General features: G+C 42.5%; 1 protein-coding gene across 1 annotated transcript; it reads left to right on the top strand.

Annotated features, from left to right (window-relative positions):
- Positions 1 to 3533: 3533 nt before the first annotated feature.
- On the top strand, positions 3534 to 11391 carry KIAA2013 (KIAA2013 ortholog). The gene is made up of 4 exons (XM_072156442.1): positions 3534 to 3703; positions 4233 to 5379; positions 7312 to 8165; positions 10896 to 11391. The coding sequence occupies exons 2-4, from the start codon at positions 4425 to 4427 to the stop codon at positions 10911 to 10913; spliced, it is 1827 nt and encodes a 608-aa protein (XP_072012543.1). The 5' UTR covers positions 3534 to 3703; positions 4233 to 4424; the 3' UTR covers positions 10914 to 11391.
- Positions 11392 to 14555: the final 3164 nt, after the last annotated feature.

The following is a 14555-nucleotide window of genomic DNA, read 5'->3' as shown; positions in this document are numbered from 1 at the left end:
AGAATATGAGGTGGTTCCTTAACAATGGGTTGAATATTTTATGACAAACAAAACCAAAAAGTGACTTCAGGAGGTTTTACTAACATAATTGTGATCCTACAGTATAAAACAAAAGCCACAGAAAGCACCGCCTACCACCACCATGTACAAAACACCCATCAGCTGTACAAATGATTAAGACCTCACAGGAAATGTTTGTTCACACATAGGACTGATATTTACTGATATATTTACAGGGCAAAATGATACTAATTTGCTATTATTTACTATGGGAAACAAAAGTATATATTTACAGTGTATACACAGTAAGGCCAGTTCTCAGCATGTCGGTTTACTCCCGGTGTGCAGCTTTCGGGCCGTGCGTTCCCGGCAGCATGCGTTGCGAGTGTGCTGCGAGTTCATCGTATCACGTTCGCAAGTGTGGAACGGGCCTAAGTTGCAACTGCTCAAGTATTCACACTCCTTAAAGGACATCTACCACCACATTAAGGGGTGATGGGGGAGTCCTCCTTCCACATTCCGGAGCATCTACTATTCCTAAGACTTTATAACTGTATGCAAATGAGCCGGAGGTGCACACCTCTCCGCTAGCCAAACGTCTCCTGGCTCCATCCGAAGATAATTTATGCATACCCCCTCACTATTATTCCCCCACATCACTCAGCTGTCTGCTGATCTCCTCCTTTTGGCCGGACGAAGTCGCGTCTGTGTCTCCTTGTGCAGCCGCACTTCTCTCCAGGTGCACAATGTGTGTTGCTCACGCGTATGTGGATGGTGATGTAGGGGAATAACAATGAGAGGGGGGGGGTGCATAAATCATCTTCCGGCGGAGCCAAGAGGTGCTCAACTAGCGGAAAGGTGAGCGCCTCTGCATAAAGTTATAAAGTCTTTATTTCAGAGTAGCAGACGTGGCAGAATCTGGGCGCGTGGGCGCCACCATCTTGGCTCGGATCGTCGCTGCCTGTGACGTCATTGGGGAGCGGCGATCCATTGCTATGACAGCCTCGGGTCACACAAAGATCTAAGGATATCATGTTTTAGGCTATCTATTACATGGTGCAATTTGCACATTGTAATAGATGATGTGCAGAATCCCCATATACTGCCATACTGTAGTAAAATAAAAAAAAAAAAATTATATTAAAAAAACCTACAAATTCAAATCACCCCCCTTTCCTTAGAAGTCATATAAATATAAATAAACAGGAAAAATCATAAACACACTAGGTATTGACGCGTCCGGAAATGCCCAATCTCTCAAAATATAATAAAGCTTTTTTACTGCGTTTAACCCTGTAACGGAAAATAGCGCCCAAATGGCACTTTTTTTGCCATTTTGAAAAATATATAAAAAATTTAATAAAAAGCAATCAAAAGGTCGCACAGTCCTAAAAATGGTAGCATAAAATGTCATCAAAAGTTGCAAAAAATGACACCACCCACAGCTCTATACACCAAAGTATGAAGAAGTTATAAGCGCCATAAGATGGCAAAATTAATATTTTTTTTTGTATATGAGGTTTTCATTTTTGAAAATGTATGAAAACATTAAAAAACCTATACAAATTTGTTATCTCCATGATTGTACTGATCCAAAGAATAAAGTACACGTCATTTGGGGTCAAATCCAAGCCCACAAAAAATTAGAGCTAATGCGATTTTTCATCATTTTAACGGCATTCCGAATTTTTTTTCCCACTTCCCACACAACATGGAATAAATACCGTCTATGAAGTGCAATTTGTTACGCAGAAAACAAGCCCACACACAGCTCTTTACATGGAAATATAAAAAAGTTATACATTTTTGAAGGTGGGGAGTGAAAAATGAAAACGCAAAAAAGTAAAAGGGACTGCTCCTTAAGTGGTTAATACTGAAGGGATTGGGTAATTATAGTTGAAGGAACCTACCACTAACAGAACTCTGTAGCGCTTTTCCTTTGCCATGTAAACTGGATTTTAGCAGTAGTGTCATCAAAAGATTACATTTGCTTCCTATCACACTTCCTGATTTTCTAATAATTTTTTTACATTTTCACCATCCATAAACTCAGAACATAATCACTATAGATTATTTGTCAAAAAAATGAAGCCAAATGTAAGAGTCATGCGTGCAAAATAAAGTGCCTCCACGTGAATCAATAGCTTGTAGAACCACCTTTAACAGCAATAACTCACTGTTACAATCTTTTGCATCATTGAGGAGGAATTTGTCCCAAGACTTGGCAACATTGTTCCAGTTCATTGAGATTTGCAGTCATTTGTTTATGTACATTTCTCCTAAGATCTGCCCACAACAGGTCTGAATTGTTTCTGGACCACTGTAATACCATCAGCCATTCTCTTCTGGATTTGCTGCTGTATTTCTAATAATTGTCCTGTCGCATGATCCAATATCAGCCAAGCTTGTTGGATAGATGGCCTCAGGTTCCCTATCAGGGCGATTTAGGACACTAAACCACTCACCTGTCCTTTAGTCCTTAGGATTACTAAAAAAAGGACCTATTGGCGATTTAGGACACTAAACCACTCACCTGTCCTTTTGGAACGATTGTTCAGTGTCCAAAATTGCCATTCAGCAAATCCTGCCCACTGGTAAAATAAAAAAACCTTTATACTTGCGTAGTCCAGTAATCCAGTAGATAGCCCCAGCGCATGCCCTGGAGTAGATAGATAGCCCTAGCGCATGCCCTGGAGTAGACAGATAGCCCCAGCACATGCCCCTCCACTAGATAGCCCCAGCGCATGCCCTGGAGTAGATAGGTAGCCCCAGTACATGCCCCTCCAGTAGATAGGTAGCCAGAGCACATGTCCCCCAGTAGATAGGTAGCCCCAGCACATGTCCCCCAGTAGATAGGTAGCCCCAGAACATGCCTCTCCAGTAGATAGATATCTCCAGCGCATGCCCTAGAGTAGATAGGTAGCCCCAGCACATGTCCCCCAGTAGATGGGTAGCCCCAGAACATGCCTCTCCAGTAGATAGTTATCTTTAGTGCATGCCCTGGAGGAGATAGATAGCCACAAAACATGCCCCCTAGAAGATAGCTTGCAACTAAAAAAAAAAAAAATAATAATCACCTACATGTGCTCTTCTCTATGACCCAGGCTCCACCGCCATGGATAAGGGTCATAGAGGAGTGGATGCCTACGACCACCCGTCACTGTGATCCAGGCCCATCGCCCAAGCAACGATGATGTGTGTTTCTTAGACTCACACATTGCCCATCACTATTTATTAAACATTTGTCCACGAGCCAAAAGCAGCCATTAAAAAGCCACACCTGGCTCAGGAGCCATAGGTCCCCTACCCCTGTCATGGGCGATTCATCTGTGAGATCATGCATTACGTCCAGGTCATGGACATAGCAGTTCAGCAAGTATCTTACACTTGACCATGTAGTGTACGCACAGGGCAGAGGCCACATCACGGGCTAGAAATGTAGCCTCTCACGCCATGGCCACTAGAGGCGCTGTGTGCCATCGAAAGCTTCTGCCAGAGGCAGTCACATGATGAGCACCGCCCCCTTCCGGACTAGATGCATGTGACTGTCATGTGATCCTCTCTATGAACACCGGAGGATGCTGGGAGAGCTCTTGTTATCGCGATAATTAGTTCTGCCCGGTGACACTTCCGTGTTGTTTGAGGAACAGCTGCCAGAGAGACGGTGACCGATCTGCTTGCGTTTTCTGTGGAGACGGGAGAAGTGAGTGCGGTTTGGGCAGCGGGCACCTTACTGGGCTGTGGGTACAGGGGGCAATGACATTTGTGAGGGAGGGAGGGAGGTCGGGTGCCAGGTGAACCCTCTGTACTTCATGCTCTGCCGTTCTTTTACAAGCTGAGGTGAATGTAGTAACTGAGGCCCCCATGGGTCACTCCAGGGGTTACTAAAGACACCAGGGGTCATGACACATTGCAGGTATTGAGGTGGGGGTCAGTATGTGGTATATAGGTTAGAGGGTGGTATAAGCTGTAGGTATAGAGGTCAGGGTTCTGTATAAGATGTAAGCACAGAGGCCAGGGTTAGTATAAGCTTTAGCTATAAAGGTCAGAGGTTATTTTAAGGCATAGGTATAGAGGTCAGGGGTCAGTTTAGGGTGTTACTTTGCAGGGTCTGAGTGATATATCTTTGTAGGGTATGATATGAAGTAGAGTTTGAGGTCAGACTTGTAGGATCTTGTGTGAGTGCAGGTAATGAGTTCATCCTATATATAAGTATATGACATATTTTCCAGGTCTTACATGGTGTTGGTGATTCCTTGTGGAGTGTATCGCAGTGATGCTGGAAGTATGAACATCCCGGAGACACTTGCTCTTCTTTCCATAATGACCCCCAGTCTCTGACACATGACTTGGTGACTGCCCTATTCCCTCGTCTTCCTCCAAGCCTATATTCCTGAAGAAGTCATCGCTGGATCTTGTTCCCGATGTGGTTACAACAGAGGCTGAAAGGTCTCCCAGGACTGCTGTCCAGCAGCTGGGCGCGCCGCATCCTTGCTGTCCTGGGATTTCTTTTGATAATCTACTGGTATTTGTCCACAGGATCCCTCTTTAGATCGTTGTGGTATTCAGGTCAGCCTCGGAGTGGCCCTGCAGCTTGTCTACTGACTCAGACTAAGCAATGGAAGACCTTGTCAGACAAGGGAGACATAATGATGATCTCCTTCCCAGGAGAGGAGTCCAAATTGCAGGGGCCGGCTATGGTTGGGAATGGTTTTCTCCTTGTTGATGTAAACAAAAATAACTTATGGGTGTCTTCTGCCACTGTACCGTTTCGTATGACGGACTATTCTCCGGTAACATATGTTAAGAACTCTGGGACAGGGGCAGAAGTCCACGCCACTGCTATCTTCTATAGAGAAGGATTGATGAGGACAGTTCGATGCTTGCAAATGGAGTCGACAGACCCCCACCATGACTGCGTCTCCATCCGTGAAGACTACTTTGCACACAGGAGCAGACCCCACCTCTACATTCAAAGGATCCACGTCTCCAACCCCAGCGATAAAGTGGTGGCTTTTGATATTTCTTCCCAGAAGCCTCCCCCCGGAGCCAAGTTTTCAACTAGTGTAGAGAAGGTGCAGGACAGACAGTTCCTCCTCTCCTCTGGACGGGTGGCTTTAGAAGATGGGAAAAGCATTCTTGTTGTCATCGCAACAAAGAAGCTGGTGAACCGATTGCAGGTCAGCCCCAAGTCTGAATTTGATGAAACCGTTCTTTCCGTCATCTATACCTCTGACCCTATAGATTCGGGAAAGCTGGACGAAAGCTTTAGTAAGCTGCGAGAGTCTGCAAAGAAGGAGATGCTGGAGGTGATGCGCATGAGGCCAGATGATCTCTACAATGAGCATCAGCAGATATGGTCAGACCTATTTGTTTCAGGTAAGATCTATCTTCTCTTTCTCAATTTCTGATCTATCGGGAGCTAATAGTCATACAATTTCTTAATATGAGTTGTATGGAATTCTATTGGCACACCCTTAAATCTATAGATGCTACTGAAAGAGGTTTAACCACTTTGAACCATTATCCTCTATTTAGTCACATTGAAACTAAAGGAGCATTAATTGAGCAGCGCTACAGATCTCTATTATTCCCATCACTGGGGTCATAGCAGTCTGGACCCCATTCCAAACACATGTTGAACACTTACTATCTGAGTGTTTAGAGTTTTGAAAACTTCACAGATTTCACATAGATGACTTTGAACGTGTATGCAGGGAGTCTTCTATACCTACAATGTAATATAGATACTCATAGTTTAAGCATTGCTTTCTGTAAACATTTGGCGCTATGAAGGACAAATTCCCTGGGTTTATCTAGTTTAAGGAGGGAGTCAGGTGAAAAGTAGTTATTTCCCAGTTCTTGCTGGTAATGGGCAGAGTCTTCTGTGTGTACAGTATAAGCAGTCTCACTACTAACTGGGTGTGGTGAAGACTTACAAGTATTACTAATTACAGAAATGACTCCTAAAATTCATCCACATAGCACCCCTAAATCATGTGTAGTTGACTCGGCAGAAATCACATTTTATTAGCGGGAAAGTATGAAAGGAAATCTACCATCAAAAACCAACATGATAAACCAGGAACACTTTCTCGTAGATCCAGGCACTTGTTATATTTGTTGTACATGGTCTCCTTCCTACTAAAATCAGCTTTTAGAATTATGCTAATGTGTTTGAAGGGCATTACTAGAGTCCCTCCATGCTATAGCTTCACATGCTGATGCACTGTGAGGTGCTCTGGTAACACCCCTATGGCAGTAACGGTGCCTGGATCTATAAGTAAGTGTCCCTGGTTTATCATGCTTGATTTTGATGGTATATTAACACCTGTCATCAGGAAGGACATTTTAATATGACGACAGGTTCGAATAGCCTCTGGCGTGGGGGTGGCAGTTCAAATAGCGCAAGCCATCTTCTTCTCAATTTCTCCTCTACTCATCCTCAATGATTGCCCTCAGCCTCTCTCCCCTGCCCCCACCCTCTGCTTACGTCAGCTCTCTTCCACAAGCAATTCTCATTTGAACTGTCAAACCCCCCCCCCCATAACAGATTAAAAAAGAGCTGGTATTATTCAGATGCACGACTAAGGCTTTTTTGAAATCGACATGAAATCATGTAAGAATGACCTTCCTGGTGATTGGTTCCCTTTAACAAATGACCTGGGTCTCTGTAATAACCCAGGCAGTGCTCACTATGTTACAGACTTATCCATAGTGGCTTAAATTAAGACCATGTGAAGTTAGATTAGACCTTCTCCATCAGATTTATCACAGTGTTTGATGCTGATGGATATATCCAGTAACTTTACTCCTCTTATTAGTTGGCCATGTTTACACCAGAAAAATATGCCAGATTTTGGTGCATTTCGGTGCAGCTTTTCACTGGCCTTTATATTGTTGTGTGGATAAACTGAACAAAACCTGGAATACTACGTGCAACCTCTATAAAATATATGGCTGCAAGTAAAGGAACGTGATTGACCTGAGGCCTCTTCTAGTAGTCGGTCAGCGGGCATGCTGGGAGATGTAGTGCTCCTTATATTGTATATTGATGACATATCTTATTCCATTTAATTGGACTGATCATCAAGTTGTTTAATGTGATGCAGAAGATAAAACCTTCAGTATCAGCTCCTGTGATAAATTTGCTGCATTTTTGGATTGCCAAGTTGGGGTGGGTACACTATATACATATTGCATAGTGAGTAAATCTGTCCTATCGAAGTAGTCGTTCTTATATGCCTATAAATTAAATAAAATCAAAATCTATAATTCTAAAGTCATGCGGTTTTCTCTATGTGTTTTCAGGCATTGAAATGCGAAAGATCAAGGATGCCCATACTCCATCCAGCGATACCATAAACATCACACTTTACTACATTCTCTCCTGCTCCCCGGCTCCTTTGGTGGACCCCCTTATAAGTAATGAGGAACGAGATAAAATGGAGCTGTCTCTGAATTACGCCGACCATTGCTTTAGCGGCCACGCTACTATGCACGCAGAGAATCTGTGGCCTAGCAAGCTGAGTGGGATCACACAGCTCCTACAACTATGGGACGTATGGAAATTGACCCTGCAGAAGAGAGGCTGTAAGAGCCTGGTATTGACGGGTGCCCACGGACTCATGCAGGGGATGATGCTGAGCTTTGGTGGCTTGCAGTTTACTGAAAACCACCTACAGTTTTTATCTGATCCTCATGTTCTGCACAACAGCTACTCGCTTCGAGGGATACATTATAACAAGGACCTTATCAACCTGGCTGTCCTGCTTGACCAAGAAGAGAAGCCCTATCTCCATGTGTCGGTGAAGTTCCAGGACAAGCTGGTGAAACTTTATGCCTGTGAGGCGGGATGTTTGAATGAACCAGTAGAGCTGACTTCTGAAATCCGAGGACATATATTCCCTGTGCTGGTGACCCGACCCATAACCCCATTACTCTATATCTCTACAGAACTGACCCACCTGCAGGACCTGAGACACACACTTCACTTGAAGGAGATCCTAGCCCACGAGGAGCACATGGCCAAACAGTACCCAGGACTGCCATTCCTCTTCTGGTTTAGTGTGGCCTCTTTGATCACCCTCTTCCACCTCTTCCTGTTTAAGCTCATTTACAATGAATACTGTGGGCCGGGTGCCAAGCCCCTCTTCAGGAGTAAGGTATAATGTTGGCTGCTTCTTAGATCAGCTCTGCCCTTCTTGGCTATGCTTTGCCAGCTGACGCAACTTGCAGATCACAGAACTGGTGTGATGTGTGCATGCGGTGGTGGGTTGCTTGGTTTCCATAAAATATAAAGCACTGAGAGTACTTTATAGCTGGAATACAAGTATTTCCAAGGACTGAGGATGATGCACCTTCCATTATATAACAAGGACCATCTGTAAGCCTTGATGGGTCTGTCCAGCCCTGCAGCTTAGCTGCCATGTCTCCTCCATCTTCATAGAACTCTATACACATGACACGATAGAAGATTGAGAGGGAATTATTTCTCCAAGGACTGAGAAGCTTGTGTATTATTTAGAAATGTGACTGCTTCACATGTGGGTTAGGCTCCATCATGTGGTTAGCTTTGCTGTCACTTCCAGCTGCTGATCTGTACATTGAAGATTAACAATAGCAGAATATTTAATTGAGAGCCATTTTTAGGGGATCCATAGGTTAGGGCATCTTTTGAAGCCAAGATATCTCTGAACAGCAATTGGCTTTCCAAATTTCCTACTAAAACGGTCTCCTTATTTGGATTCATTGAGTCACTTGTCTCTGCTTTCTTTTATGGAAACGTTTCTGTTTTTCTCTTGCTGGTTTGGGCAAGCTGCTACCTTTTTACAATAAATCTGGTGTGAGTGGGTTTTATTTTCTTAAATTATAATTTATAGTAGATATTTGTCTTTAAGAAAACAATATGGTATAAAGAATTGGTAAGGACCCCATACACTATGTTTTCCTCCAACTAAGGTGGTCAAACAGATTAGATTACAGCAATTCCCACAGGGACAGATGCCAGGGGAAAGAAGGATTGTGCTATTGGTATCCCAACATGCCAAATTCTTGTTTTCTTAGGGCAGATAAGTTCAGATTGTCAGACTGTTCTGAGAGGGACCTACACACAAAACACTGCCAAGCCATGAGTGAGTGTGGTGTGAGGTAGAATAGCCGTCCAGCTATTGGCTTCCAGGCCTTAATAAGCCAAACTTTCATCAGGTGCTAGGAACCTTCCTGAGAAAACACTGCAGAATATTTGTCACCTGCACCTACAACAAAAATCCACCACAAAGGGTAATGTTTGATGAAATCAGTGTGCTATCTACCTGTAAAGACCTTCTACCCATTTGTGTCCTTGGCATGTAGACCACCATACTGAATTCCCAGTTGACCTCTGTGTAGGTGTCTGTCAGGAATAGTTTTATCCATCATCTAGATATTGTTAAAAGGTTGTAATACAAGTGTAAGCAGAGACTTGGATAGAAATGTAAAATACAAGGTATAGTGATAAATGCTCCTGATCTGGAGTTACAGCTTGTACTATACCCGAAAGCTACATAAATATTAGCTGATCAGTTGAGCTCCTAATACAGAGGGCAGCGAGTCTTTCCTATATCAAGTTACTGTACAGTGTCTTCCTAAATGCAGTTGTCTATTAGACTATGTGCTGTAACAAAGGCACTGTACAGGATAAGTAATGTAATGTATGTACAAAGTGACTGCAACAGCAGAATAGTGAGTATAATACAGGATGTAAGGATCAGCGATGGATAAGACATATATTGTGTGTACATGGTGATGACTGCAGCCTTACAAAGTGGCATTCTGATATCTACCATGAATTTAAAATGCTGCTACCTGTCTCCAACTACTATAATGTCTGGGTATGTGAAAAGATGTTGATTCTGCATATGGCCAAAGCGATAAGGCAGAAATGGGACTCCTTCGCTCCCCAGGTTGCCGACTACGGAGCTCTTCTCTATGGGAAAATGAATGTCAAAATCCTGCTGTAATTGTACTCATGGGAGTCTTCACAGTAAAAAGAGGTCCAATCTATGTCCTATACCGCCATGTCAGCTACTGCTCTATACATGGTCCATGTGTGGGCTGAGTGTAGCAGAGCACCGCAAGTACATATGCAGGATCAGTGTCTTTTAACCTGTCCAGCCATTACAGCAGTTTTTCAAGCCAAACCTTGGCCAGTGGCACTGGGCCATGCTCATTATTCAAGTTATGCAGACAAGCAGGGACTCCTTGCATCATGGATTCCCATCAGCAAATGGTTTGGTTTTCACCTAACAAGCACGGGCGATTACCGCAGGCCTTGGTGATATATTACCCATAACATTACTTAAAATTGTGTAAAATAGGTTTCCTCGGAAAGAATGAAAGGGATATTCCTATATTGGTAATGTATGGCAATTTCCTGAACCCTTCAGCATCTATGTGAGACCTGGGGTCTACTGCAATAAATTACATGGTGGGCAAACAAGTGCTTTCTCCCTACACACCTTTGTGGACCTTTCACGTTTAACCTAGAGTACCTTACCATAGATTCGGAGAGAGCATGTGCGGCCACCTCTCTGCTCCAGCAGCTGTGATATGAGGGCACAGGACCCTTTATCATTGTGGTATGTTTGTTTTCCAGCCATGTACAGATGTAAGCAGCACTATATGTTGTACCTTTTGTATTACACACATGTAAATGGGATGGCTAATAACTTGGGGCTCTGTCCATGTTGCCAAACTAAAATTGTCAACATGTGGGGTCAGAGCGGGAACATCTGAAGAGCCACCAGGCAACGTGATAAGGTGATAAGACCCCTCTTAGTATGATCTACTCATAACCAGTAGACGTCATTGCTTTACCAGATCTGAGATAATAACATGTCTTATTGGTTAAACAGGATAATGACAGTGTCTAAGTGACCCGGAAGAGGCTGCACTACTGCCGGACCAGAACCCCGACGTACAGTGTACCAATACTGCCGAATACTGTATGAAGATCTGTAGTTTGTTGGCAAAGCATTGGTAACTTGCTACCGGTAATGTGAAGGCTTAATAAGAATGTCGCCATTCACAGTCCTAGCAATGAGCGACACAGCCTGGTCCCTTACTGCCAGTAAAGCAATAGGTAATTGTAGATAAGATCCCAAACTGTTGTATATGATTGATCTAGGTGGTTTTGTTGTTTAAAATATATCTATTTTAATTTTATTTTGTGAATAGTTGTGAATACAGTGATTACAATTTATACATATCGCTGAGTTGTACAGATCTAACGCCGGCCAAGGACTACACAAAGTAGCAAACTCCCTGCTGATTGTAGAGTGCTATTGTTTGGAGTGAGGGTTTTTTTTTGTAAATTTTGTATTTAATTAAATCCAAACTTTTAAAACCGTTTCTGATCTGCTGTTCTTATATTTTATAAAAACACATAATAAGTGTCTCAAAGTTAGAATCGAGAAGTAAGAGTTATCCACCAATTAAGGCGGACTTATAGCCATTGATGCTCCACTAGGGTATTCTGGGAAAATTTTCAAATAATGATGTCAAGGGAGCTGAAAGTGGCTTGGCTTTCCTTATCCCGTCCTGGAAAACTCATTTGCATTCATTTATGTCTGAAGTTTAACTCTGGTGTAGTGTAAGACTTGGTCTAACTTTACACCCCTTTTTAGTTGGAGCACAAACATCTGCATTTTATCTCAATTTAGACCACACCCTTTTGACACACCAGACACAAAAATGTCCAAAAAAACCTAAACACCTATCTGAAACCTTTTGAAGAATGTAGTGAAGTGAGTTTTATTGTGCAAATTGAGACAGAATTCTGTTACAAATTGTACTAGGGTAGGGTGCAGTTCATAAACTGTCCATTATAGTAATTATTATTTTGTATATGGTACGCTATTGTGCAGTTATGTTATTATAGTAGCTATATTCCTGTACATAGCGGCAGGATTACTAGAGAACCATCTGAAATATTACAGATCCTTAGTACTTTTTATGAGGAATTGTATCAATCTAAAACTTAAACCACAAAATGGGAGAATAAAAAATATTCAGGGTCATAGGATCACCCAGGAGAACGGAGAAAGGTTAGATGCTCCAATCTCTTTGGAAGAATTGAAGATAGCCCTATTCTCTTCCCCAGGTCCCGATGGAATTCCATTTGCTTTTTATAAGAAATATTAAGACATTCTACTCCCTAGGCTAGAGATGGTCTTTAGAGAAGTATTTAACAGAGGGACTGAATCGGGCTCAATGGCAGAGGCAGGTATTGTGTTGATCCAAAAGCAGGGCAAGGATCCTCTGGATGCAGCCTCCTCCATCCCAGCTGCTGTGTATAAGTCATCCAGCTCAGGTTGATTAGTCCTGTTTGGACAGTTCAGAAAGCTCCTGTGTATGTGGAAGTAATGTGTTTCTGTATGGCAGCCAGCCAGCACCAAGGTCTTGAATTTTATCATTTTTGAGCAAAACCACATCAGTTCAGGGATTAAACAAGATATGTTTCTGCATCAGTGGCTCTACAGCATTCTCAATGTATGTTTGGTACACAATGCATAAAAACAAATGGTAGGTTTCCTTTTGAGTATCTGTTCTATTCCTGATCTAAGGATGTATGCCAAGTTGAGTGATATTTATTTCATACTTCTTAACTTTCAGGGGCTGCACCACTGACTAGCTCCCTATATGCACCTACAACACAAGCAGATAATACTACTGGAGACCCTAGAGTAGACAATAATGATACTGAAGACTCCTCGAGTAGACAAAAAATGTTCATAAATCTTTTGCTCCCTGCACTACACTGCGGCTGCCTCTCTCCTCCATGTGCCACTCTGCTCTGGATTTTACTTGAGATGATACAAATTGGGACAACAATTCTCAAAAGATACAGAAAGAATAGTTGCCAATCCTTTTTTGGGGGTTGTCCTGCTTCAGTTTTCCCGTTAGCTGCTTGGTGGCACATGGATACTTGACACAATGCAGCGGTCCTGGCAATAGCTGTAAGGAGCTGAGCCTTAGCATTTTACATGGTGAAATTATTCTATACAGTTGTTTTGTAATGCAGAAAAGTAAGCATGACTTTTCCTGCCTGGTTCTTAGACATATTTAGCAGCTGTGCCTGTTTAAAATGTTAAAATAAAAAATGAGTGTGAAAATCTTGATTGTTTCCACTGTAGATAAATCTGCACTGCATAATCTATTTCCTCATGGAAAAAAAAATTGCACTGGATATAAGAGATTTTTAAGATCTCATATTCTATAACGGTACTGTATTAGGTACCTCACAAAAATACATGCCATAAGCATGTGTGATGTAAAAATGACAGAGTTGCTTTATGGAGAAAATGGAGTATGGTTCAACTTTGATCTGTAGTTGTAAAAGTATTAAACGCTAGTGGACAAAATCAATCGTTTTGAATGAGACCACAAGAAGACTTCAATCGCTGTGTAGCCCTGCCCTGAACACATTGGGGCACATTTACTAAGGACCGTGCACTAGTTTTCTGGTGGACTTTGCGCTTTCTTTCACGTGCTTGCACAGGTATTTAACAAGTATCTGCACCACAAATGTGTCGCACTAAACCATTTTGTGGAGCAGCTGCACTAGGCATCATGCATCACAAATTAGGGGGCGTTCCAGTGCTCGGTTGATCAAACGCCAGATTTAACATGCAAGTCCGACAGAAGTGTATCCCACACCCCATGTTACAGATAGACCATAAAAAAGTGGTGCACTCTGTCGGCCAGTTCAGGGAGCCAGATTCATGAAGAACGGGTGCACCTTGCATTATACACATGAAAGCCACACTTTGAAGTTTGAACCATTCTTAGTAAATGTGCCCCCAAGTGTTGAACTGACCCACCTGAGTACTAGAGGATTCCCCAGCTGGCCCTGGCTCTAACCCAACATTGGACCAGAGAGGTTCATCAGCAGAAAACCCACATTGTTGGGTAGTAGGGTCTGTATCCTAAGTATTATCCCCAGAATAATTTATTCTGGTGGGTCCAAGAAACCCCAATTTGAAAGGGCAGATGGTACTACCGCATGTTTAGTACTCAGAGGAAGGACTGGAGAGTAACCAGCATAACACTCTGTTTATAGCCAATACAATATAGTCAATGCAACCTATACAATTGCAGTATATAATGTCTGGGCTCAGCTGTGATTTGCCGGACTGAGGACCTATCATTTATTACTTCAAAGCTTGTTCTTGTGCTCAATTATTCCACTACATTGTCCTCCTCATAATCACATCCTTTATGTATCAATATACTGAATCAAAGTTATTTCTGTAAACTATCTGATACATTGTACCTGTGGTAAAGCAGATCGGTACTCCTCCCCCTTTGATGAAGCTCCTTCCTTCATATGTGTAGCCATCCTTTTCTTCTTTTCTTTTTCATAGTTTATATAGTTTAGTTATCCTACTGTTTTGCATAAACAGGTGAAGATGTGGTTTGAAATGGTCACCAGCAAACTGCATAAATGAGTACAACAAGTGACCACAAGAAACTCTGTAGTCCTTCTCCAATACTGTGGCTCTCTGATCATTTCT

This window comes from Engystomops pustulosus, chromosome 6 (genome assembly GCF_040894005.1).
Source record: "Engystomops pustulosus chromosome 6, aEngPut4.maternal, whole genome shotgun sequence".
Classification (NCBI taxonomy): Eukaryota; Metazoa; Chordata; class Amphibia; order Anura; family Leptodactylidae; genus Engystomops; species Engystomops pustulosus.
Note: the sequence above shows the minus strand (reverse complement) of the source record. Positions and strands in the feature narration are given on the sequence as shown.

What these genes read in the sequence shown, in the direction of transcription:
- KIAA2013 (XM_072156442.1), top strand. Translation starts at nt 4,425, where the DNA reads ATGTGGTTACAACAGAGGCTGAAAGGTCTCCCAGGACTGCTGTCCAGC. An exon ending in GTCAGACCTATTTGTTTCAG is followed by an intron (nt 5,380 to 7,311) that starts GTAAGATCTATC and finishes ATGTGTTTTCAG; the next exon opens with GCATTGAAATGCGAAAGATC.